This window comes from Bombus bifarius, unplaced genomic scaffold (assembly GCF_011952205.1).
Source record: "Bombus bifarius isolate JDL3187 unplaced genomic scaffold, Bbif_JDL3187 scf7180000008194, whole genome shotgun sequence".
Taxonomy (NCBI): Eukaryota; Metazoa; Arthropoda; class Insecta; order Hymenoptera; family Apidae; genus Bombus; species Bombus bifarius.
Genome location: NW_022884502.1, coordinates 96,247 through 122,077, shown reverse-complemented (window position 1 = coordinate 122,077; position 25,831 = coordinate 96,247). Strand labels below are relative to the sequence as shown.

Sequence of the window (25,831 nt, the reverse complement as noted above, 5' to 3'; positions counted from 1 at the left end):
TACCGGTGAGCCGAAGTTGTGACCGATCTCGTGGGCCAAAGTGACGTGAGAAACGGCGGGTGGTACGTGCTTGCCGTAATTCAGCAAAGTCACTATTCCGGTGTTCAGCGACTTCATACTGCCACGATAGTGCTGCAAAGTTTATAGTACATTTTGTAGATTTCAAGGTGTTCGATGTTCGTTTCGAAAGGAAGCGGCAGTGAGCTTCGGATTTCCGAGTTTCGAGGCTTCCTCGATGAAAGAAACGAAAAAGGACGGAGAATCGACCGATAGCCGATTTCTATTTCATCCTTCGTCTTTGGAAATTGTATGATTTCTATTCTTTATTGTCATTTTTGCTTCGGATATTTTCGAAGAAAGTTTAAAATTCATAGGAATTTTGGTCATTTTTGCGAAATAGTTTACCGTATCGGTAACGATCTATGAACTCGACAACGTCCTCGCAATAGCCTCTGGGCCTAAAGTACAAATGAAACGATAATAAAAATTCTAATAACCTGGTAACATGGTGTCTCCTCCTTACTGCCTATTTTATAAATTTTCGAACGTATACAACGAGTATAATATTTTTTGAAATAATTTGTAGTTACGTTATACTACGATATATCATTACAATTATATATATATATATATTGCAATATTTTTTTAATTCACCGTAACAACAAGCTTACCCCGTTCTTTTCGCAGACTCCACCAGCGTTTTTCAAATCACCGGTCCAAGCTAGTCCAAGCGTTCCCATCTCGAAATCCCGATACGTGAACATGTAAGCTAAGCAGAACGCGTCGTAATCCTCTTCTGCAATGAACAAGACGAACCGAGGGATTTGCAATCGTTCGGGTGATCGATCGGATGTTTCTTTCGCCGCAAACAACAATCGGCTGGCGTTATACGAAGTATCGTTAGAAGGAAGATTTATTTACCGGAGAAGAGCTCCAGATACTTTTCCACGCCGTAGTTGCCTGGGAATCGATAATTGGGATCTCTCAACGCGTCCTCGCTGTGAACTTTCACACGTTTTATCATGAAGCTGATGTTGTCAGGTCTGCCGTCCTGGTTGAAATCTAGCAACAGCAACGTGTTCTCCTTAGATGTCTGGAGTCGGGACGAGGTACATACGTATATCGTTCGCGGACAGTGCATACACAACGTTGGCGAATATTTTATGATCGTAGTTTCTTGTGAAACTGGCTCGCAACGAACTTACGCTCGGTACTTAATTGCCAAATGGAACTACTATTGTTAACGAAATTTTACAAGTCACGCGCCTTAATAAATTCCATTGCGTAACGCTAACAAGTTTGATATTGAAACAGAGAACTACGGGTTAGGGTTATAAGAGTTACAGTTGATGATAGTTCTATTCAACGTAAAATCGTAAGTTACGCTTGTCACCCGTTAATCGACCGATATTACCGGTTAGTAAACAACTATCGTGCAAGAGAGACCAGTTTGGAAAATGCGCCTATGTACCGATTACGTATAACTAATTACGTACAATTGGCGAGATTTTTATCACGACAACGAACATTCGAGTTCTCCAAAAGCTGCAAGGTTTCCACCGATAATTCTTCAAGATCTTAATCATTTTCTAATATTCAGTTTGTCAGGCTCTCCATATTCTTTCGCAAGCGCGCTAATTCCTATAAACGTTCTAAGAATATCGGCTCCGGACTCTGATACTAAGAAAATCGCCGAACTTCCATCGCGCTATAAAGAACGCGAGAAACGAGTAAGAAATTTACCAGTGTGCTTATAAATGGAGTTGACCCTTTGCACGTGTCTCGTCATCACCTCGATGCAAGCCTCCTCCGTGCCGTATCTCGCGAAAAACTGATGATCCGCTTGCAGGTACAGCATGCAGGTAGTTTTTCGCGGATCCACGGTGGCACGTTTGTGCAAATGCCTAGCGATACGATCACCGTCGCTGCTTCTAAAAAGGAGAAAAACGGCGAGTCGCGAATTTCTTACGGCACCCGGATAAGCGCGGCTTATCCTTTTTTCGTAGCGGTTCGCCCGAGACCGACTACCGTTTCGTGATTTTTATGATTTTACTCAGAACGAAACGTTACACGATACGAAACGAAACGGAACGGACCGTGTTACGAGAAGGGACGAGCCCTGCTCGAACAATTTTCCCCGACCGTTTTCTCTCTCGCATCCGACACTCACGTTTCCATACGTGCTGCGCTCTTATCTCTGTCCAAGGTCAAAACTCGTGCACCGTTTTCCTTCGAGTAGAGAGCTTGCCTCTCGCCGAGCAGAGGTTCGTAAAGCGTCCGAGAGTCGTTCCCATAATCATGTTCGCCCCTGAAAAAGTAAAGATACGGTGGTATAACGATATGTGCATGGCGTGCGGACGTGATCATTGCTTTCGTTGCACGCGGAAGCTGCTGGTACAAGGAGCAAGGAAATTATGGTAATTATTCGGAACAGCGTACGGCTCACTGATTTCGGTGAAGTATGTTGTCAAGCTCGATACTCCGAGTAAACTTCTTTCCACGCAGAGAAACCCGTACGAAATCGTATACTTGAGTTTCCAGGGTTCTATAACTTCTTAATTTATGAAACACAAGTTGTGTAATCAATATCGTATTTATTAAATGCCTTCGTAATGAATATAAAATAACTGGAATGATACAAGATGTGAGGAAATTATGGTAATTATTCAAGATAGCGCGCACCTCACTGATTTCGATGAAATAACGTTGTCACTATCGCGAGTAACTTTCTCCTATGTAAAAAGAAAACCTGTACGAAATCGTACACTCGATGTTCTAGATCTCTGTAAATCTTCGGAATTTACGAAGCAAATTGTGCAATCAAAAGTGCACTTATTAAATGCCTTCGTGACGAATAACAGATAATTGAAATGGAATTCAAGAGTTGAAATATAGCATTGAAATTAACGATAGAGCAAAATGCCATGGTGCAATGCATGGTGGCTCTCGTTTTTGGTCTATGGATTTCTTTTTTTATCTATCGTAACTTTATCGTATGGTATCGTTGAAAATCATTTACAATCAGTACAGTTGTCATATGTCCGTCAATCGCGTCTTTACTCAAGTGGCTTTTATTATTATCGTTTCTTCCAGAAGTTTCAACAGTTTCATTTTCATTGTACGTTAATTCCTAATTGCTTCTAAGTTTACGAACAGTGGCGTTTGGTAGAAAACGTTCTCCTATACTTTCGACTCGCCTTTTTCACGTAGAATCGCCGTCTTGCCGATTTTGCCATGTTTGCCGGCCCCTGTAATTCCCTTACACGTCTGTACACAAGATAGTTGGCAAGGACCGCGATTTAGCTCGCGCTTAATTACCAACGATTCGTCCGGGAATGTTTGAAGATCCGCGGTTTAAAGCTCGTTACATGTACGTGGTGCGGCCCTGCACGTATGCCGGCGAATAATGCGTCGGAGAAATTGGTAACGAAATTAACGCGAGGAAGGTGCAGCCCGTGTTCCGAGTTGATAAACCTCAGACGGCGCAGACGTTCGAGCAACGGAGCTGTCTCTCGTTAGATCCATTTTCATCCTCGGTTAACGTAACGCGATTTGCCCGGGCTGTTTTAGAGGCGTTATCCTGTTACATTAACGAGCGAACGCCTATGCAGCGACGAGGCCTGGCAATCTGCTCGTCCTTCCATCGCTACGCGTTACTACGATTCCTTTAAAGTCTAAGATTACGGTTACAGGTTTCAATTCTTCGAAGCAAATGGTAAATTTGTTTCTCGTTATGCTAGAAACGCTTACAGATGCTGAATATTAAATGTAAATTAAAAAAAAAAAAAAAAAAGAAGAAGAAAGAAACAAGGAAATGTGTCTTCTCTTCGTTCTTGAGTTTTTTTTTCAGTAAGGGAGAATAGTTTATTTGTTAAGTATCCGAATTACGATTGGTATACGTATCTTGTCGTTCCATTTCTACGTGAAACATTTACGTAAAATATCAAAAGTTTTTCGCACTCGTATAGAAGACTCCGTTACATTTGCTTGCTTCTGTTACACTTTATTATGTTGCTTAAGCTTTTGCACGAACTGCGAATGTTTTACGTTGCAAAGTCAAGTTTATACAAAGCGTACGTTCTCCTTGTTCTCTGTGTAAGCTGTGAAAATGCATGCTTGTAAGGCGTAATTCTTTTACACGGAGTCGCGTTTTAAAACGCGATTAAGACTGAAACGGTAAAGAGAAAGTCTTGTAACTCTATAGGGGTGGTAATAAACTACCACTACTACGCTCAAAGTTTTCTCTGCTTATTAAAATAAGTGTGAGATTGGAGTATAAAAATTCAAGGATCGTAACAGGGTTAATTGATCTACAACGTCTACGAAAAGTATCCTCGCGCTATTACATATTAATTATTTAGTTCCAGGTACATTGAATTTCGTATCATTTAATAGTACTCATTTAATCGTGATTTAATAGTGATCATTTAATAGTGAAAATGAAATGTCGATAGAAGTTGATGGAAAGAACGTTTCTAATATCATCTAAGACGAATCGTACGTTTCCTAACACACAGTGGAAATTATCAGAATGCGTTGGAAGACACTCACCTTTCCGTGAAATCGTGAGTAGCAGATTGATGCAACTGATGACTGGCGCAAGGTAACGATCTACGTGGCGTTAATACATCCGAGGCGCGATAAGCTATGCTGTGATACGTCGGAGATGTGTCTTCTTCCTTGTTCAAGTATCTATTTGTTGGCTCGATGTAGTATTCCTCGAATCCAGTAACGACCGTGCCATCGAAAAGGCCATCCTCTGTCACGATGCCTTGCACCATGGCATTATCGTCCTCTGCAAATTATCGTTTTCAAATGAGAAACTGCGTTGTAACGCGAATACGTATACAGTCGAGTATATCAAAAACGAATATCGGTACAGACAGGATTTTCCTACAAAGTATCTATAATACGTATATTTCCTATAAAACGTAAAATCAATCGATAAATTGTCAAAAGGTGGACACGATCTCTTTGTCTCCTATGGAGCTCGTATTATGGGATACCCTGTATATTTCTAGAGAGGATTTTTAAAAGTAGAAGTTGAAAAATATCGATGGCTGAAATGGCTCGACGATCGTCAGCTGAAATATTCGTATTCGTCGACTTGATTATCCGTGAAACTGATCGAGATACATCGTCTAGCGATGTTCTAGCGACCATTTAGGTATATGATACGTGTAGATATATGGTTGCAACAAATATCTTGTAATTTTTACATATACGTATTTTTATATAACTTTTCATCTACAAATTTCTGCCAAATGTGATCGATATAGTCGCGACAGTCGTGTCTCATCAGCGGCAATGAAATTTCAAAATGTTTCGTATAATGCATAGAATATGAAGATAAAATTTGTCCGTGACGAGTGTGGGAATGGTCTCGCGAGCCAGTGTACGTTCATAAAGATACGAATTTGCATAAATATCCGCATATAGCGCATCCCATTAATATTATGATTTACAAGTGGCAATTCTCTTGCAGTTTCGAAACGGCCTGTACCGAGTGAACGATCCGCCTCTGGAGGTGGCGATCGAGAGAATTTATCGAGAGATAGATCGACGTTTTTACCGTTCCACTGCAACGAACTGGCTGCGGTAGCTCGCGTTATTGACGTAATATCGTTTCTTTCCCGGCAAAATATCGCGACGTTTTGGCGAAAATAAGCAGCACACTGGGGAATTTGTTGCCCGTGAGAGCAAAAATATTTTTTACCGCGTCGTTTCCCGGCTCCCCACGCACGCGCAGACGAAACACTTCTGAGCTACCCTCGCAAATCGGTTCGTACGAGAATAGAAAAAAGAAAAATTTATTACGACTTCATAGCCAGGAAAATTCGCAACGAATTAATTGAATACCGGTACTCCCGTGGCAGGATGAGAGATCGTTTTATTCCCTTAATTCGATTCGAGATTGCAATAATATTTACGATGTAATAACTCTTGGTAGAACCGTGAAAGAAGCGATTGCTTGGGAACGAGTCAAAATTGTGAAAAGCTTTTCCTTTGTACAAAGCTTTCGTTTTGTGAAAATCGACTTTGAAGCTGTGAGCGGTATGCGCGCACTCGTCACGGCTTGCTTTATCAATGAAGCGTACACTCGACGATTTTCAGAGTAATCTTCTCGAGAACACGCTATATTTTTCTCCGAATATTTCTGTGTATTTCTTTTATTACTTTCGTTCAAAGTGGCTGACTGATATCGTTTTTTCTTTTTTTTGCCAAACCCTTTCTACGATTTTCTACTAACCACTTGAACAAGGCTGCACGATGGATCTGTTCTGATTTACGTAGATACATCGTATTTTTCATTATTATTAATATCGTTCGCAAGTTTTAATATTTATCGTCATCGTTACTATTATTGCTCTTAAATCACTATCGATATGTCATCGCATAAATTTCATGCTATTATCGTTCTATCAAATTATTATTAGTCCATTCACGTTTTCGTAAAAGAGCACATAAAATGTTATTACGGTAAAAGTCCATTTATATAATCAACTAATGACTTCTCTATCCGATTTCTCCGATTAAATTTGGATATACGAATCTTTATACTCTTTATACAAATTTTGTAGTGTTTTTCCTTTGTAATGTCTTCATAACACTCGTAGATTAGCGAAAATGCGAACATTCGCAAGTCTGTTACTCAACTTAATAAATTGAAAAGTTTATTTTTACGGTTTCAATAATCACACAAAGATAAAAAGTCTCTTTAGTCGACTAAGAGACTTTGTTTTATCGCTATAAAATACAATATTCGGCTCTCGTGACAATAATAATCCAACCACCTTTGGCCGAGGGTTGATAGTTTTGCCTGTGACAGTTGGGGATTGGCCTAATGCACGCACATTGACCATCCCGAGATTATTACGAGCTCACGTGCTTCGTTAATAAATGCATCGTAAAAAATATATATACGTAAGGAAGAAATTATAACGCGTTTTAAAATATATCAAATAATTTTTTACCATATTGCGACAGAGGATATCACGATGAAAACGACTCTCGACAAATTTTCCACCTTTTAGATAATAACGCATTCTAATACTAATATTAGTCAGTAGCTGGATTCACAACACGATGGAATCGGTAACATAAAAATGATTTATTTATATCTGGACTTGTTACCAAGCAAAAAAACCTTCTTTTTTTACGAGAAATTTTGTCATGTGGTTCACAACTTGACGATTTAATTGGATATACGTAGTTCTTCCGCGATATAATTGCACATACGCTTATAAGAATTAAATAAAATAAATATTTTGTTTGAGAAAAACGAAATAAATGGGACAGAAATAGAAAACGATAGAGTATTCTTTAATCTAGGGAGAGATATCTAAAGAAAATAATTGTCTCTACTATCAGCTCTTCAAATGATGAATTCTAAAATATCTACATTTGTATCTTATTTTTACTTTTCTTTTCAACCTTAGAACGATATATACAGGGTGGTTGGTAACAGGTGGAACAAGCGATTCTACGCGAAAAAAGAAGTCGAAAATATAGAATAAAAATTTTTCGTTCGAGGCTTTGTTTTCGAGAAAATCGACTTTGAATTTTCGTTCGGTACGCCTGCACTTTACCGCGTCTCGTTATAACGGATCTCACTGTAGATCGTTGTCTCGATGGAAAAATGAAAAAAAAAGAAATTTTTATTCTATATTTTCGACTTCTTTTTTCGCGTAGAATCACCCCCTTTCCGCCTGTACCACCGGTTACCAACCACCCTGTATATACAGAGAATGAATTTACGAGAAAGAAACAAGTAGGCATTTTCTGAAAGGATTTCGTCAAGTTTGTTGAACTGTTAAGTTAATATGGAAAGACAACGTACTCGAACAACTATACGTATGTGTACGTTCGCACGCGTAATCGCACGTAATCAGCTCGCACGGAAATCGAGCGAATCGCCTTCTATTTAGATTCAGGCAACTCGGGATAACTTCGTTTCGTGTCTCGAGTCTCGAGGTTCGTCGACGGCCCTGCTGCTTCCGGGTGGAACGATAGATTTCCGCGGCAAACTCTCGAATCGAAAATTGTCTCGCTGCGAGCGGAGACGGCGAGACAAAGCGAGCGAGAGCCACCGACGAGGAAGGAAGAAAGTAGGGTAGAGCTATCTATTTCCGTCATAGCCGTCGTCTTCGTCGAGAATTACACCGTTTCGACGATTTCATAATTTCCGGACGCGCGCGCTTCCAATCCTCCCCTGGTTTCTGTAAGAAGGAAAAACTGGGTCGACGAACTTTTACCGCCGCCGACAGAAACGCTGCCGATCTCGTTGGCCGGGATTTTCAATCGCCTGGTAATCTTTAATCGCGTAAAGCAAGGATGAAAAATGAAAGTCCAAGGAGAAAGAGGGGCGAGATTTTGAGAAAAAAAAAAAAGAAAGAAAAAAAAACAGAAGTCGAAATGGAAGCGGCAAGCAGCTCGCGGTGCACCGTACACTTGACATAATTCACCGTAATTGGTTGCCGCTCGTTTCTTCTTCTTCTTCTCTTTTTTACCGCCGACCTTCTCTCCGCGTTTTCTCGCTGCGAAGTAATTACGCGGCCGTTCTTCATAATTAATCGAATGATACACGGCCGCGGTACCGTTTAATTTAGCATTTTTCACCGGACGGGCAACCCCTGTGAAACTACGAAAAGAGAAGGAAAGCGAGAGAGTTCTATCGCCGGAAGTTGAGTCGGTTAATTGTCGATTACACAAAAGCCCCGAATTTCATAGCCCTTCCTTTTTCCACCCTCTCTCCTCGTTCAAATTCCTCTGCGGGATCGAGGGGACGATGGAAAGAACGAACGAATCATTCAAAGGTTTTTCCTTGCAATTAAGTGTTTTAAATCCCTGGACGGGAATCCGGGATAGGTAAATTCACCCCTCATGCTAATCGATACCCCTCGAACAAAGGAAACGATTGAACAAAGGGTTCTCCGGCTCAAACGATCTAGCTCCTGATGCGGAACTACGACCGGATGAAATTACCATTTAAGCGAGAATCGAAAATTCCCCCTTGAATGTCGGCAATTGAGCGAGAAAAGAGGTAAAAGGGGAGGAAAGGGGATGCTCATTAGCTCCCGATACATCCGGAAAAATTCCCCTCCGAGCCTCGAGTGCAGTCACGCGCTCTCTAACGCAGTTCCACTTTATTTTTGTTTTCCGACTAATAGAGCTTCGCCTGCTATTTAATATTTAATTCTAATTAACCAATCATTGTACAGTTTGCTTTCACTATAGAATTTGGTCGACAATGTTATCGCGATATCAATCTCTCCTGCGCGTCCGGTCTTTTGCAGGATGCCGATTTGTTTGCATATCCAATAAATGGACAATACTTGGCTTAATAATGTTAATCAAACCTAAATCAAACCAATCCATTCTGTTAATCGAACTCCTCGCAATCTACACGACCGATAAAACGCGTAATCCACCGTCTGCGAGTATCGTCGATTTTAATCATTTTTTTGATGATCATTCGAAAGGGTCGGCCTAAGTTTTTGAAAGTTATTAAAGCATATTAAAGGTATGTATAAACTTTATATAATCTTATTATTGCACACCTGGTTTGAACGATCCTCGCACAGCGTCGTACCTCGGCCAATCTCTTATCTTTTATCTCTTACACAAGGCAATCGATCAGCTGATTGCTTCTCTGTATATTCTCCAGATGCTCAATTTTCATATTGCTGCGCCTTTCCTTAGAAGTCATAATTTTTTCAGATTGGAAACACAGCGAACTTTCGTAAGGTGAAAATGACTTCTTCAATCGGATTTGTCAATTTGCAAACCATTTTCGCGATGTACTCGGCTTCTTTAATAACTCCCTTTCATCGTTCGGACGATCGTCCGTAAAAGATCTTTTACCTCTGCGTCATTTAACTTGTAACATAAGCTTGATATATGCTCAACTTTACTTTACGTTATACATTTATACGACGCTTAACGTTGAGTTTCAGTTAAATCGTATTATAAGCTTAACCTTACTCCCTATTTTACCGTAATTGTTGACGCTTTTCTCTCTAATTGCCAATTGTCATTTCCTACTCTGTAACAACCATATCGATCCGCTGATGTTATAATAAACATTTTATCATTGTTATTATATGCATAAGCGTAAAAATAACGATCGCCGCGGCTTAAAGCCAGCATTTTCCGATTTCATTCGAAACTACCGTACGTTACGAGAGAAGTCAGAAATTCGGCGTGTCTCGAAACGAAGCTCAGCGTAAAAAGCGACACGGCGATGGAACCTGCGTGCCTGGCCCGTTTTTCCCTGCTTTATATCGAACTTTGGCCAACGCGCGCGCGATTCCATCGGCGAAATCCATTTAAAACGGACGTGCCGCGCACGAAATGGCTTATGAAACGATACAGTTAAGTCTTGCAAGTTTTCCAGTCCCCTGTAGTTGGACTGATGGTCGGTTTACGCACAGTCGATACCAGTGTTCCCACGGAAAATAACAGACCGTGGCCGTGGACACGCGATCTAAAAGCGTGGCGGCGAGGCAAAAGATAACGAGAGATAGAGACAGAGGGAAGGGCGCGTAAAAGGGAGGCCGATATCGAGCTTAACAAAGAATACGGTTCGCCGTTTAATTTGCTTTGTATCGCGGTACCTGGTCGATATGCGTGTGGACACTGCGGACTGGTAACGATGTCGCTGATGGGATGTCCTGTTCTTTGTTACGTACAGCGAGTCACGAAAGTATTTGAACACTTGCTATCCGTAGGAAACTTTCGAAATTGTAGAAATGTCGCAATGTGACACGCGACTGTCGTGCTTATCCTGTTAAATTTTAGATTTTCAACTTTCACGACGATTAGATGGCACATCTGCGATTCTTCGAATTTCAGTCGCGTTCGTGGTAGCAGTAGTTTCACGTTGTTCCGACGTTTCGTGAACATCCGAGGTCGCTTCTTCGCAAGCTCGCCGAAAATTTCCGCCCTGACGACGACGCGCACACGTTAAAAAGATTGAAACGCTACACGAAAGAGAAGATTCTTTAAAATTGTAATGTACTTACGAAATCGAAGATATTTATTGGGAAAAGAAAAGATTTAGAAAATTAGTAAGACGATATCGGACGTTTCATATGCTCTGTAATCTAGTAAAAAAGGGAATATGTATATCTACTATTAAAAAGCTTCGTTAGTAAGTAATTCGAATTTATAATGCGCTTATGACTCTGTAATCACGTAAGAGCTGCTTATTAACGATATTTACCATCAGTTTTTCATTTATCATTAATATGTAAATTGTAATAAGATTACGACAAATCTATCGGTAGAGATATAAAAATATTTAATAGAACATAAATAATCAACACGAAACAACATAAATAATCTTCTCTGAATACATTAATAAATGATATTAATTATCAATGAGATAAAGTAAATGCCAATAAATACTTTTATAATGCCCGGTAGAGATGTACGTTTGCAAACAAAAATCCTGTAATTCCTATGTAAATTTCTCGAATCGTCTGAAAGTTGGCTACTGAAACCGCAATGCCGGTGTCTCATTACGGTTCTAATAAAACCTCGAAACGTATTTACCAAAGTTTTTACAATAAGCGTCCAAACACCGTCCCGTTTCGCAGTGAGCTAAAAGCTTGTCGGGAAAAGTCTCGAATAAAAAAGCACGAGTTACCAAGTGTCAGCGAGTATGAAAGTCAAATAAATTCACCTTCGACGAACTTAGACGACGCGTGAGAAGTCTTAAAATCCCGGGCGTAAGTCTTCGCAATTCAATTACATCGGCTTACGTTACGCAAAAACTTCTTCAAGACTCGCGGCTTACAATGGCGAGCTAAACGAAGGAATCAACAGAGGTACCGTATAAGCTTTTCATCCTTGATCTTACGTCGATGGGTTACGATCAGAGGACACGTTCGTGCATTTACTCGTGGGAAGAAGGACACACGAGCGCGTTCGAATCGACGGTGGATCGTATCTAGGACCTTCTTTTTACCGCAGCTTCGAGAATGACGGAAGAAGGGTGGCGAATGGTCTCCGGAGACAAGAAGCAAATCAAAGAGTCCCACGTCGTCCAATTCCCAATTCCTTCGTTCGATTTTTGTTCCAAACGAGCGGACGAAGGCTGGCTAATTCGATCCAATTTCGCGCGGCTGCTTAACCGTCAACGTGGATTCCCCTCGGACGAGTTTCAACGTAATCGACGCGCGATTCGATGACGTGGCCGATGCAAGATGTACCTTCGGTGCTCCTGTGCTCGACGAAATGGGAAAACGGTGGTTGGTTAGACTGGACGATTCGAGGGAAGGAAGTAAACGACGAAACAAACGAGTTCTTACGGGCGTAGTTATGCGCACAGTGGGTGTAGAAAGCATTCGTACGCTCGTTTGAAGCGGAATAATAAAAACGAATAAAGAAGTTGTAGAAAATTGTCTTCGCGTTCTTTTCGCGGTCTTCACGACCGATTACGTTTTTTTCTTTTTTTCTTTTTGAAATTCTTTCTACGCGTCATTCGGTAGACTGATCCTTCTGATTTCTCGAGAAAGTCGTTTGGTTCAATTTTAAAAAAAGTTATTCTGTTCTAAAAGAACGTACGATAGTATCTTCTACACTCGCTGTATCATGGTTCGTGCAAAGTATCTGATAGATATTATCCGCGTACAGGGCGGACAGAAAAATTAATATACTACGCTCTAACAGATGTTATCGTAATTTATGTTAACGCGTGTTAATACGTACTGGGAGAAGGAGAATGGGGAAAGTAGAGAAAGGAAGATGAGAATAATAAGACCAAAGAGAGCACTGTGCGTAATACAGATCAGAGGGTGGCACGAGTAAGGTGCGAAGGGATGAGTGTTTATAAGGAATATTGCAAACCAAGTTCATTCTATGGTTCTCTGGAGTTACAATAAGTATCTATCTACATCTATTTAACACTTTGACTGCCACGCCGAAATCACACGTTTCGTTCAGGACGCCACGGGAGTATTTTTATTATTCGAAGCATATAATGGCAAAATAATAATAAATTGACGATGTAGGACAACATTCTTCCCCAATCGACCACTTATCTTATTGGTGGTCACGGGCGACCACCGTGGCACCTTGGTAACAGTCGATAGCGACGTATTATAACGAGGCTTCGTTTATTTCAACAAACTATTCGCATTCGTTATTTCGTTATAAGCAAAACGTGCGGAATATATCGTTGAAACGTGTAGAAGATACTAGTAAACGGTATTTGCTCGTTCTATATATAATAGTAAGGTATGTGCACATTTCTAACTTCAATTATACGATTATAAAGCAGCATTTACGATTATTCTCTAAGCCGTGTTTATAATAATATTCGTAGATTGCCCCTCAAACATATGGATGCAAACACAGTGCATCGTTAGATGCGAGATTTGTTCTCATTTTTTTTTCATGGATGTTCTAATAAAAATGTTTAATTCTTCAATGGGGCACTTTTTATTTCAAAGTATCTTCTATTTCTCGGTTATATTCAAAATACTCTAATCTATCGATTTTTATTCAATTTTTACAATTGTAAGAAGTTCAAGCGCTCCGGTTACCAATGCCCACCGTGGCAGTCAAAGTGAATATATCTTGTCCATGGACTTTTTCGATGTTGAATCGATATACACATTTTTCTTTTGTCGAAACTCGTATATCATTCTCTTGGTTCTTCTCTGTATATAATTCTGACGTGGAATTGATCGACGCATCTATCGAATCGATACCGAAGATGATACAACGCAGAACCGATCATGGACGCGTCTATCGATTTTAAAAATCGGTCACAAAATTCTATAAGGAAGGAGAAATACAGTGGCGTAAGAAATGCGTCGCCTATCTGTGGTGTTATCAGAAATCTGCTTTTCATTTGTGCGACGCAACGTATTGAATTTGAAAATTGCTGTTCCATGAAAGACGAAATATATGACTTATCAGAGGCGCGTTTTCCATCTGTGATCTTCGACTGTCCGATTTTCCTTGCGTATACGCGCTTCCATTGAAATTGAAACGATAGCTTCTTTTCCAAGGAGCAGGCTGTTTCTATTCGCGCGAATTCTCGTCCATTGTAACCTAAGAAGCACAGGGGCGAAAGAGAACGAGAAATCGACGTTGAAAGCGTAGAATATTAGATTAAAATCGCGCCACTCCCTAACGTTCTCTCCTTCGAATTCTCTAAAAAGAATTCAGTCTCTCGTGGGACGCGTTAAGAGTTCTGTCTCGCGTGAAATTATTTTCAAGCGTAGCCAGAGAGTGAGCGCAGGGCAAATGATCCGGAAAAATGCCTAGCTAAATATTAAGTTTGCATCGAGTTAAAAAGGGATCGGTAAGAGTAACAAGAAGAGGCGGACGACGATGGAGTCTCTATCCTCGCGTTTAAAAGAAACCAGCGAAATTTGCTCGCAAATCTAATACGTAATACAAACAATAAGGTATCCGCTTGTCTCTGGCGCGAGAAGCGAATTCGAGAGCGCTTGGCTGGCGTTGTTTCACCGCTGAAAGTGCAAGATAAACGATAATATTGTGCAACGGCGCATAATCAGCGAGAGAACAGGGACGAAAAGAATAGAGAGAGAGAGAGAGTGTGTGTGTCTTGCAGGATGCAGCGGGTGAACAACGAGGGAACAAACCGAGGGAACTGTTTCAAGGATGACTAGTCGAATCGGACATCCTTAGAAAAGTTTTATCATAGTCTAGGTCGGCGTTGGTGGTCGACGATACGAACGTGATACGTTGTTGTTTCGTGTACACAGAAACGAATGTCCTTTCTCTTTTTCTCACTCTGTGCACGGTGTCTGTGAAATCATGGGTATTTGTAGTCTCTGGTCATCGGATTGAGATCGTAGTTTCACTTTCTCACTACGATGTGTCATATGCACGTACAATGTCAGATCGGTGCAAAAATTGTCTTCGCCCGTTATACACAGTGACTCGAGAAAGTATTCGAGAAAATCGACTCGAGAAAATTGTTCTCAATATATCGTGTGTATCGTACCAAGCTTTCTGAAATTTCGTTCACGCACAGTAACGACTACCGTGATTGTACTAGTAAAGTTTGAAAATTTATATAGAAGTTACGAGAAATTTATCGGAAACATACACTCAGTGAAAAATGAATACACAGCATGAACACTAGTCTTGAACTTGCAATTAGCGTTAAAGACGCGTTCCACTAAATATCGTGGCTTACCGATATAACGATCCATTGATTATTAAAGTACTTCAGTGATCCTTAGCTTGTACAACAAATATCTTGCGAGTGTCACATATATTTCCAGATCTGTTTCCAATTTTAGCCGTGTCTCGTCATAGTAGCAATGAAATTTCAACATTTTCCGTACGATTATACGATACGTAAAAGTTTTGCGAGAGCATAAATTTTGAGTTGTATAAAAAGTCGTTTTTTATTTTACATTTTCCACCTATCTTTTCACCAAGAGTCGGCCCTTGCTCGCTTACGCGACTGCACAGACACCCTGTATATCTTCCTTTTCCTCTCTTCCCTCCGTCCAGTGTCTGCAATTCCACACCATATCGCCTGGCTACGTTTGCTCGCGTTAAAATCAGCTGCAAACTCTTCCCGTCTCATAATTGACCTATTTCTCGCGGACCAGGCCTCGGTGCAATATTCCACTTCGTGGCGGCCAAGTAACTCCGACGTCGACGCGAATGTAATTCGCTCCGATTCGAAGATAGAGAAGGTGACGGAAAGAATCAGCGAGGATCCTTTTTCTTCCTCGCTGGTCGGTGTTCTGTGTCGCGGATCAACTAAATCCCAATGAGGATCCATCTAGTTTAGATTAATTCGAATAGAGTGGAGGAACGTTGGTACGAAAAATGGAAGGATTTTGCCTTCGATCGGAGAAGTAACGCGAGGGTTCTGTATATTTGCTGGGAAATAAATAATTAGAGCCACACGTTCGTCGTCGTCCGATTAATTTACATACATTTAATTAAATGGCAGATGTTTACGCGCATATGAGAAACTTGAATGTTTTGTGATTAACAGTGATTAAGTTTAACAAACACATTTTTTCGTTAAATATATATCGTCGCTTGGACGAACTGACTAAAAATGTCATGGCAAATTATTCGATGATTTGCAAAACACCACAGGTTCACGATTTTACAAACAAGAGAGCTACTTCTTGCGAGAAAAGTGACTATCTAATAATTTAACAAAAAACCACGTTCACAAGAAAAATCAACAATATCGATAACGAATTGAAAAAGATAAGCAATCTTATCTTTTGCAGTTATGGAATTCGCGGCTTCGATTATCTGACATGACGAATGTTTTATTACGAAAAATTGAAATGTTGTTATCGAGATTATTATTCAGCGGCAATTGAAAATTCTAGCGTAACTCTCCCATTTTCCCGGAAAAGGGCAAAAACGAGAAAGGATCGTTTACGTTATAAACCCTTGAATCGTTCGCCATTTTTACACGAATTCTCTGTTTCGTATTTATCGTATTTGTAACTATTAATTAATTTTTTCCCAAATAACTTAATTTATCATATTTTCATTTTTATTACCGTATTGTATTTTATAACGAGTCCCGTTGTTTTAAATTCAACTTTCAAAGAACCGTATTATTTGAGAGATAATTCGACATTTTATTTATAAGCAGATAATTTATGTAATTGCCTTGATTGGCGTATAACGAGAAGCAAATTTCATAGACATTTCGATAACCCTGATTGACAGTGAATTCCAATACCGGCACGAGTTTATATTTAATTCGTAATTGCTCGCCAAACGGAAATCGAGGAGTTTGAAAAGACACGGATTTATCCTAAATAAGGGTTTGGTGTTCGTTCGAAAAGCTTGCCTCGGAACAGCTGTAAGGAATTCAAGCGTCGAAGGAATAATCGATCCTCCCCTTTGATTAAATTCGACAGAAATTCGTTATTACAGTTCCGGTTGGAGCGCGAGCCCCGAAGAACAGCAGGCCTTTAATTAAATCGTCCTAGACGTCGGTGTTCGCTGCCAGCAGGTCGTCCGTAAACTCCGCGGAAAAAGAATAATCATCCTCCTTTCTTCTTCAATTAAGAGCTCTTGGAGGAAATATTCTACTTCTAGGGGCTAAATACGAATTATTGGAATCCGGTGTAATTTCATTTCATTCAGCCTCGAAGAAGACGCGACTCGGTCAAACCTTCGCAGCCTGGTCGAGGAGCAGAGCAAAGAAAAAGTAAAAGAAGAGAAGCAGAAAAGAGATCAAAAAATGGGAAGATGAAGATAACAAGAAAAAGAGGCTAAATAGTATAATAGGCGTGGAATGGAGAAAGTAGAAATTCTGATTATGGCAATGGAGAAGCGAAAGGAGTGAGCAACGCGCGATGAAAAGGAAACCGAAGAACGAAAGAGGATGAGGGTGGGAGGGGTGCGTAACCGGAGAAGCTTTCACGGGGGCAACCGGCTGCTTTCACGGAGAAAAGCTCTGGCGCTCGTTAGTGGGAAAATCCAATTTAGTCGGGGAACGGTTAGCGGGAGCGATCCGCACGCGAAATCGCGAAAACTCGAACAATACGCGTCGCGCGATGTCCTGCACCCCCGCGTGTGACAAACACCTGACGTCGCCTGTTGCCAGACACACAGCGAGAATATGCTCAACGAACTTGTTTTATTGATTAACAATCGAATTACGCCCAATCGTCCGGTGCGTTGATTTGATTCATCGTTCTATACCGTTTTCACGCGCCCCTCGTCTATCTTTTGAAATCGTCCGTCTCCCGTTTCGCTCTTTTCATCTATGTCCCATCCTTTCCTGTGTTTCACGCTCGCGATTCTTTTTAATTAGTCATAACCCACGGGATGGGCTTTAATTAATTTGATCGTGCCGCGTATCGCCGATACGGGCCACGCTCCTATCCTTTGTTCCGTGTAATTAACGAGCCTGGAAAAAAGTAATCGTCGCGCGAGTTCCGCTTCCGTGCGTCTTAGCAACCAGACGGATAATTTTATTTCTCAGGCAATCTGAGAAGGGACACGTTCTCGTGTTCGACATCGTAAGAATTTTCGTAAGATCGGATGTGAAGTTGGCGCGCACGGCGGATTATTCAATTTGAACGTGAATCGCGTTAACGGCGTAACGCCAATTATTTATCACCGTCGTGATAATTAATGCATAGCCGTTAATGAAAGCTCGTGGCCGGCGTGCAAGGCACAGACCGCTGACAACGTTTCCAACCTCGACCGCTCGCAACAAATCGAAAATTCGTAATCGAGAGTCAGTCCCTGCAATGTTGCTCTCGTTTGTTGATTAACTATTCGATTGCGTTGAGCGTTACGTTGCTTTAAATTACAATATACCGTGGTCGCTTCTGATACTCTGTTTTATGGATCGTTGATCATTTTGTTAGAATTGCGTCCGCGTATTATGTGCTCGCGGAGTTAAACAAATTTGTTCTCGCTGCACGAAGATTTTTCACTTTTGACTCGGTCTTTTCACTTTTAGATATCATCACAGTATCTACATGTACGGAGCGTTTTGCTACTGAGCTCAAAGAATAGAAATAAGGGAAATGTCGCTCATACAGACGTTGGTTCGTTAATGGGTTATTCAATAAAAAAATTATTGTAATAAAAATACAAAAAGCTGATTCTTCGTACGATAAAAAATAGAGCCAGATTGGTGATGTGAGTTGAAAACTACAGGAATGCGGTGATGTTACGACCACTGTTTTCTAAATTTACTTTACAATTTATTATTATTCGTGTCACTTGTTTGCGACAAGCGAACTTATGGAGATAAAACATTCGTCCTTCGAGAATTGAAATAATTCCTGTCACTGATGTGACAGAATTAAGAAATTAAGAAAAATGGGCCTGTTCAAGATGGTTTCCAAGAGATTCGTATCTCAGATGTATACATGTAAATTAATAAGGATTTTCTACAAAGTCATTTCTCAATTAATGATCGCTTCCTTTCTCTGGAGAAACTAGTCAGAGATCGAACGAACGAGATAATGAACAAAAAATCAATGAGAATGGAAACGACCAGTCGTAACGACATGTTTCAGAACGACGGATGCCATCCTTAAATCCTGGCTTAATTAGCCAAAGTACCGACGCGTTAAGTACACATTTTATCTCTGCCATTTTGTTCCTGTAATTTGTAATCCTCGAGTGTGAAAATCTGCGAAGCGAAAAGCATCGCGTCGGTTATGAATACGTCGAGCAGTATACTGGCTAGCAGCCAGGAGACCTCGCCCGCAATCTCCATCGAACTCATCCTTCGTCGATGAGATGATGGCTGATTTAGGCGTTTGGGGATTAATCGACTAATCGAAAATAAAAAGTAAATTGCTCGAGCAAGAAATCTTATCATCGTCGTTTAGAAGGCAAGAATATCAGCGATGTTTTAGAAGAGGATAATTATCCTTAGATTATAGTAAATAATGTTGATAATAATAATAAATCATATAAACTCGTGTAAATTGTGAATAGTAATAGCTGGTTAATTGTGACTATTCAAATATGATTATATTTTAATTTGAATTTAGACTTTTTAGGAAGAGTATATTTCGCTAGGAAATCAATTTGAAATAGAAAATTATTAATAATTTGACGACTTGGGGAACGTGGCTAACAGTTTCTGGCTTTTGAAGATTTCTAATGAAATATTTTCATACAGAGGATTCAGAAACTGATTAACGTGAATCAGTATTTTACTGACTCGGTTGCGGCCCTCTTTAGTTTTCTATTTTGCTCATTTTAATGGACAAAACAGATTTGTAATAAATATAAAATTATATCACGAGTAATCACACAGTTTTTCATATTTTCTTTATAGCTGAGATATTTTTTAACAGGAAAGAACTGGAATTAAGTGGGAAGTGACTTAATAGGACTTGCAGATTTTTACGTGAATTCGTACGTTTCTAAATACACCTAAGGAAATGGAACCTAAGTAGAGATTTATTTCAACCTCTGAATACTATAACGATCTTGTTATGTTTCCAGCAGATTGACGGCATACGAAGAACATGACAAATCTATTTCTATTGATTTTTTTACTTTGGTACCGTTTGATGGCTAAAATAACGTAATACGATAATTTAATTTCTTAATTATAGTGATATAACAGGGAAGAACTTCTGCAAATAATCAAGAATATATTCGATACTATAGTAACATATATCCTCAAGATCAGGAGTTCCATAGCGAGCAATAGATACGTACTCGCCAAATGCCACGAACAAAGCGACAGTTTCAGTAGCGCGGTTCTGATTATTAAGTTTTCTAATTACTCGTATCCTATTCTCTTTCTCTGCGGTTTTCATATTTAACCAGTTAACTGCGTTTGACGTGTATACACGTCGTCGCTTGTATTTATTTACGCACTCCATGAGCTAATCCCATGAGATATTTCTAGAGCTAAGTTCCACGGTTAACAGATAAAATTGGACAGATAAAATCAATATTTCTAAATGATAATCTAATTGACTCAGCCCATTCACGACACTCGAGAATAGACCGTTTGCAGGTCGATGATCGAAGCGAGACGAGTCGTTGATTAAAACGTCGTCGCTCGACGAATTTAAGGACACAGAGGCGAACATTTCCGGTAGGAAAGAACGCGTTGCTCTGGAAGATTGGCTCGGCTGGAATTTTCTAAGTGACTTGCCACGCATCATCCGACGTTCTCCATTATCGTAGCACGCCAATCGGCCGTTTCCGGCCGGCGCAATTACACACGGGTACACCGTCAATTAGGCAAGTTTAATCGGTAATCGGATTATCAGTGATACGGGTTATCCTGCGCCGTTGCACCAGCCGGTGTGTCCCGTGCCCCATTCTAACACACGACCACCCAAACACACCTATGTACGCGTACATAGCCGAATCGAAAAGTCAAGTTAATTTAATCATTGTATCGTTGGAACAATTACCGCGCGTCCTGATCGTTTTCGCAGCGTGACAAACGCGCATTGTAACGGCTATTATGCTTGCAATCGTTTCATCTCTTCCGTAGCTTCCAATTACGAAGATATCGATACGATTATCTGCATCGTTCTATGGGTCGGGGTTGATTATAATTTCGTACACGCGACCTCTCCTCTTGGCTTTTACGGTCTGTCGTTATTTATTTGTCATTGTACGCCTCCTTATTACATCGATCGTTGGACGAGCAGTGAATGAAACGCACGGCCAGTGTTAATTCACTTGGATCACGAAAGTAAGTCGAACGCTTACCGTAGAAAGTTTCTGCGAATATATTAGGCGCGTTAGAAGAAAGCTGGAAATTTGATTGATATTCCAACGAGTAAATTGCAATGAATTTTTATGAATCTTTATAGTCATAGTACGAACGTAATTAAAGAAGTTAAGGCTAAATAATAATTTAGTTCGTCCATTAAATAATATAATAAATATTATAACAAGTACTCTAGTTTGTACAATTTTTCATATTACATTTTGTGGACTTTTTCATACTGGTATCTCGCGTGTACGAAAACTGCATACACATTGGCAGTCTGAATTAAACAGAGATCGTTGCACATCAACTCGTTCCGCGCCCGATCGTGCCACGATTGTAGGGATACTGTACTTCTTCGATAATAGATTGTTAAGTAAGAACAAGGAAGAGAGTCTGTAGGCAATCACGGAGCAATTCTTCCACGTAAGCGATACGTAAAATCGATGCGTTCAAGCTGTTTAACGAGCACCATTAGCATCGAGCCAGCACGACCGGAGGAACAATGCCAGGTGAATTATTTCGCCGGAGCAACTCGCAAGTTCCGTAGTCGAAAGAGTATGCGTCTCATAATTCCGCTTGCTACACGGATACGCAAAGTTTTCATCGTAATCACGTCGCGAGTGTTCCCCGCGCGCAATTGTTACTTGAAGTATGCCGGCACATCGAGGTAGAGCCTTAAGCTTGGCCCGGACCCCAGTCACGGAAATTTATTCCATTGTCGTATAACGCTGCGGAAGAACCTGGAGGAAGCTAGTAGAACCCGGAGGAAGGAACTCTTTTTCGAGTTCGCGTACGCGAGTTTGTACCGCGCGACTGATAAGGAACGAAAGTAATTGGAAACCGTCGAGTTTGCGAAATACAGTCGACGACAAAAATAAGTCGTGCAACAATGGGCTTACGAATTACGAAGTTTCGTTAAATACGGCTTGTTTACACAACGATGCAAATTTGTTTCAACAAAGTTTCAATTACCCATTTATTGGATGATCTACGATACGTGCTACAATGACGCGTGGTGGTGGACAAGAGATTTTAAAATTCCTTTAAAATTCCCATTTTTGTATAACGACTTACATTAGCATTAACATTTTTGTACTAGACATGTTTTACCATGTTCGTAATATAATTATCTGTTTCATATCTATTCGTAATTTAATTGTTCTTATCGATCATATCGATTCTTTAAACTTTCTTTTGCTTTTCGTTGTACTCGTATGAAAGCTTTTACGTTTGTTATCGTGCACATTGCATAAAACATTCAGAAATTATTCATCAGCGCTGTTACGAGATCCGACTGTCACGGTTGTATCGGTAAACTTTGAAAGCAATTTGAAAATGTATATAGAAATTCATAAAATATGTTCTTAATACTTTCGTGAGCCCGTGTACATGACATTAGTATACTAGTCGAAATAAACTTTATCGATACATACTTTCGCTATCTGTTCGCTTCTTTTTGTCCCCGACTGTAAAACGGAATAAGGTGGATTTTGTAGAAACTTGCGTGTACGGAGGAGACTAACGATATAGAAGTTGGAAATTTGGTTAACTTGGCTAGTGGACGAGCACGGTGCGCGATGAAGTCTCGCATACACAAGAATATGGGAATATCGGAGAGCTATCTGATTTCAGCGAGCGTTCCAGTAGCGAGAGGAACTCGAATAAGTAGATACGTGTACCGACGAAAAGCGTACGAAGCCCGCAATATAATTTCGTGCACCGAATGAGTTCGAACTGGTCTAACCGCAGTCTCGCCACCGCTCGAAACTTGATCGCGCACAACGCCGTTGACGTCGATGCAGCCATGTCGCGATCAACGTTTCTCTTCGAGCTGCTCCAACTTCAACCTACAGCCGTCGTTATTCCTTCGATAATCGCTTCGTTGAGTGATCGTGCGAGCTGCGGAAAATTTTCCACGCGTAACTTGTTGAATCTATACGGCCGTTCGTCGACCTACGAAAACGCAAAACATTTCGCGTTTCAAGCTTTTAATCGACTGCAAAGCTTTTAAATCATAATACAGAGTGTTTCGCAACGCGGGCTCATTTCAGCGGTGAACAGGGGACACAAAAGCGGTGGAAAATGTTCGCGTAAACACGTGTCCTATTTGATCTTGTTTCAAAGCTATAGACACTTTTGTGTTTCGGTAGCCCGCAACTGCTTACCTACGTATGTAAAAGGTATGCTGGCTTTTGCAGCCGCCTTGTCAAAGAACTTCGCAATCTTTCAAAAATTCCACGCGTATGTCGAGTAATACAGAGGGTAGCCGTTTCGAGCACCTTCTACGAAGGTAAGCTGTTACGGATTACTGGAACACAGAGGTGGCTGTAACTTTCAAGTAAGATCAAATGGGACACGTGTTTATACGAACTTCTGTCATTGTTTTCGCGTCCCCTGTCCATTGCTGAAGTGAGTATCGCGTATGATGAAACAGCCTGTATAATGTGCTAAATATGCCGTGAATATTCATGCAACTTCACATTTTTACGAATATAATTAAAAAAATTGTAATTAAGTTATAATTAAAATTATGATCAAGAAATGAGAATTAATAAAAAGAACACGTTATACGCGTTGTCTGCACTTTTGCCGATCCAAATTTTCCATAAATGTATGAAAATTCGTAGTCTAATGGTCACGTCTTTTTTATTTTTTTGCTTTGTTTATTAACCAACGCGGGTTTCTTTGTGCGAGTATGTAACGCAGGATTCGTAATAAAGCTCTGCCGGATTTAAAAGGCAACAGTTACGCTTGGCGATGCTCGAGCGTAAAAATGCAGGCCCTAGCATGGCGTTTTCCGTTTCCAGGAGTAAGGCAACTCAATTACGGCGATCCTTCGCGCGGTCTTATCCAACGCGTACGCAACAACTATAATTATACGATGGCCAGATCCGCGTCATGTTAGCGAATAATATCGCGGAGGAAACGCGCGTTCCGCTTCGAACGATCGCGATCGTAACGTACGAGATAAATGGCGAGAACGTGCCGTAGATGAGAAAAGAAGAATGTCGAAACATACGTAAATGATTCGTGGAAAATTGACACGACATCAATCAGTGAAAAATTAGGAAAGGTGTCTCAAACTTTACCGATGTAATCAACATATCTTATCACTCATATCTCAGTCATATCTTATCACTGGACTGCGGATGTTTATGTATTTTAGGGACGTTCAAGAATGCAAACATTCACAATTTGCATATAATATCCGATGTATCCAAAATAGAGTTCAGTGAAGTCTCGGTTATCGAAATTCGGTTCGAGATGCTTCGACCACTTCGCCATAACTTCGCTTTTTATCGAAATTTTAGCACGAAAAGTACGAAAGTGTGGATAGTTAGATCGAATCGATTAAACGACGAATTAAACCTAAATACATGTGCAATATTACATTGTCAAAAATTACCTATAATTTTATTATAAAATTTGCGAACACCAATAAATCTTTTCGTATTATCCGAGATAGACCTCCGGTGCACATCATCCCAGATAATAAAAAAGAGGTTCTACCGTGATTATTATAATATTTAGTGGATCAAGTAAATAATCATCCATATTGAATTTCTTTAGTTATATCCATGAAAATATAAAACATGCGCAGTCTATTTATTATTAGACCAAGGGAGTTTTACGCATTTATGAAGAATTTGAAGATGCAAGCGTGCACAGAACGCGCACAGCATTGCAGAAATATATAAAACATCGAAAATACAGTACTCCTTAAAATATTATCCTTTTTGTGGCAAAGGATGGTTTACCTCTTGAATAAAGAAATAAGTAAATTTTTTCACGAGAGATCATCTCGTGTTGAGTCGCATCACGATTGCGAAAACACCCTATATAAATGGAAAAGCAAGGACTTGGAAAGGCAGCTGCATTTGAAATTCGACGTCGGAACGAAGAAGATCGTGCGATATCGAATTCGCGATTTCGTTTCTAAAAGTTGAAAGTGAAGGAAGGGCCCGGTGGACTGGAATTCGACGAACTCACGATACGTATGTATATCGATGGTGAACATCGTTCGTTCATGGGAGACTTCTTGCTCGTACACCTTCAATAGGGTGGCTGGCTTGGTTCCAAACGACCGCTACTGCGAGGATGACGATGAAAATGAGATTCTCGGTTCAATGCCGGGAATCGAGCAAGGATTATGTGTCTTCTGTCGGAGGACGTCAACCGGCGAATAAACTGGCGTCGCGTTGCTGGCCAGCCAAGAAACTTTCCCGTTAGCGGTTTCGTTCGAATTCCACGTACGTAATTCCCGGTTCTTTGACGAATCACGCGACGCGACAAGGAAGCGGTGAGATTAATAAAAATTAAAATACAGGCGTACAAGGGGAAAGTCTTTTTACTTATTAACGAGTTTTATATTGCCACTTTTATATCTAACAAGCTCTCTGTTATTTGGGATGGAATTCATCAGGTACGTTCTATAGTTATCACGACTTAGCGCTTTAATCATTTTGAATGGAAAAATGTTCTTTCGCCGAAGATTTTGATAAAGAATTAAATGTATCGAAATGTCTTTTTTTATTATATATCGAAACTTTTCAATATTTCAATATTAAAACTCCAATATTACGAAGCTCTTCTTATATTCTTTTCTCGTAAAGTAATCCTTTAACGAGTCGA

At 40.3% G+C, this 25,831-nt stretch overlaps 1 protein-coding gene across 2 annotated transcripts in view; it reads right to left on the bottom strand.

The window, feature by feature from the left end:
- The window catches only part of LOC117209893 (disintegrin and metalloproteinase domain-containing protein 10-like), a 56,644-nt gene that overhangs the window by 7,608 nt on the left and 23,205 nt on the right, over positions 1–25,831 (bottom strand). For both annotated transcript variants that reach the window (XM_033452350.1, XM_033452351.1), the window contains exons 5-10: positions 4,552–4,795; positions 2,171–2,308; positions 1,744–1,931; positions 922–1,062; positions 672–796; positions 4–132 (exon numbers count right to left, since the gene is read on the bottom strand). In XM_033452350.1, coding sequence (XP_033308241.1) covers positions 4–132; positions 672–796; positions 922–1,062; positions 1,744–1,931; positions 2,171–2,308; positions 4,552–4,795 — 965 coding nt within the window. The remainder of the gene's footprint in view (positions 1–3; positions 133–671; positions 797–921; positions 1,063–1,743; positions 1,932–2,170; positions 2,309–4,551; positions 4,796–25,831) is intronic.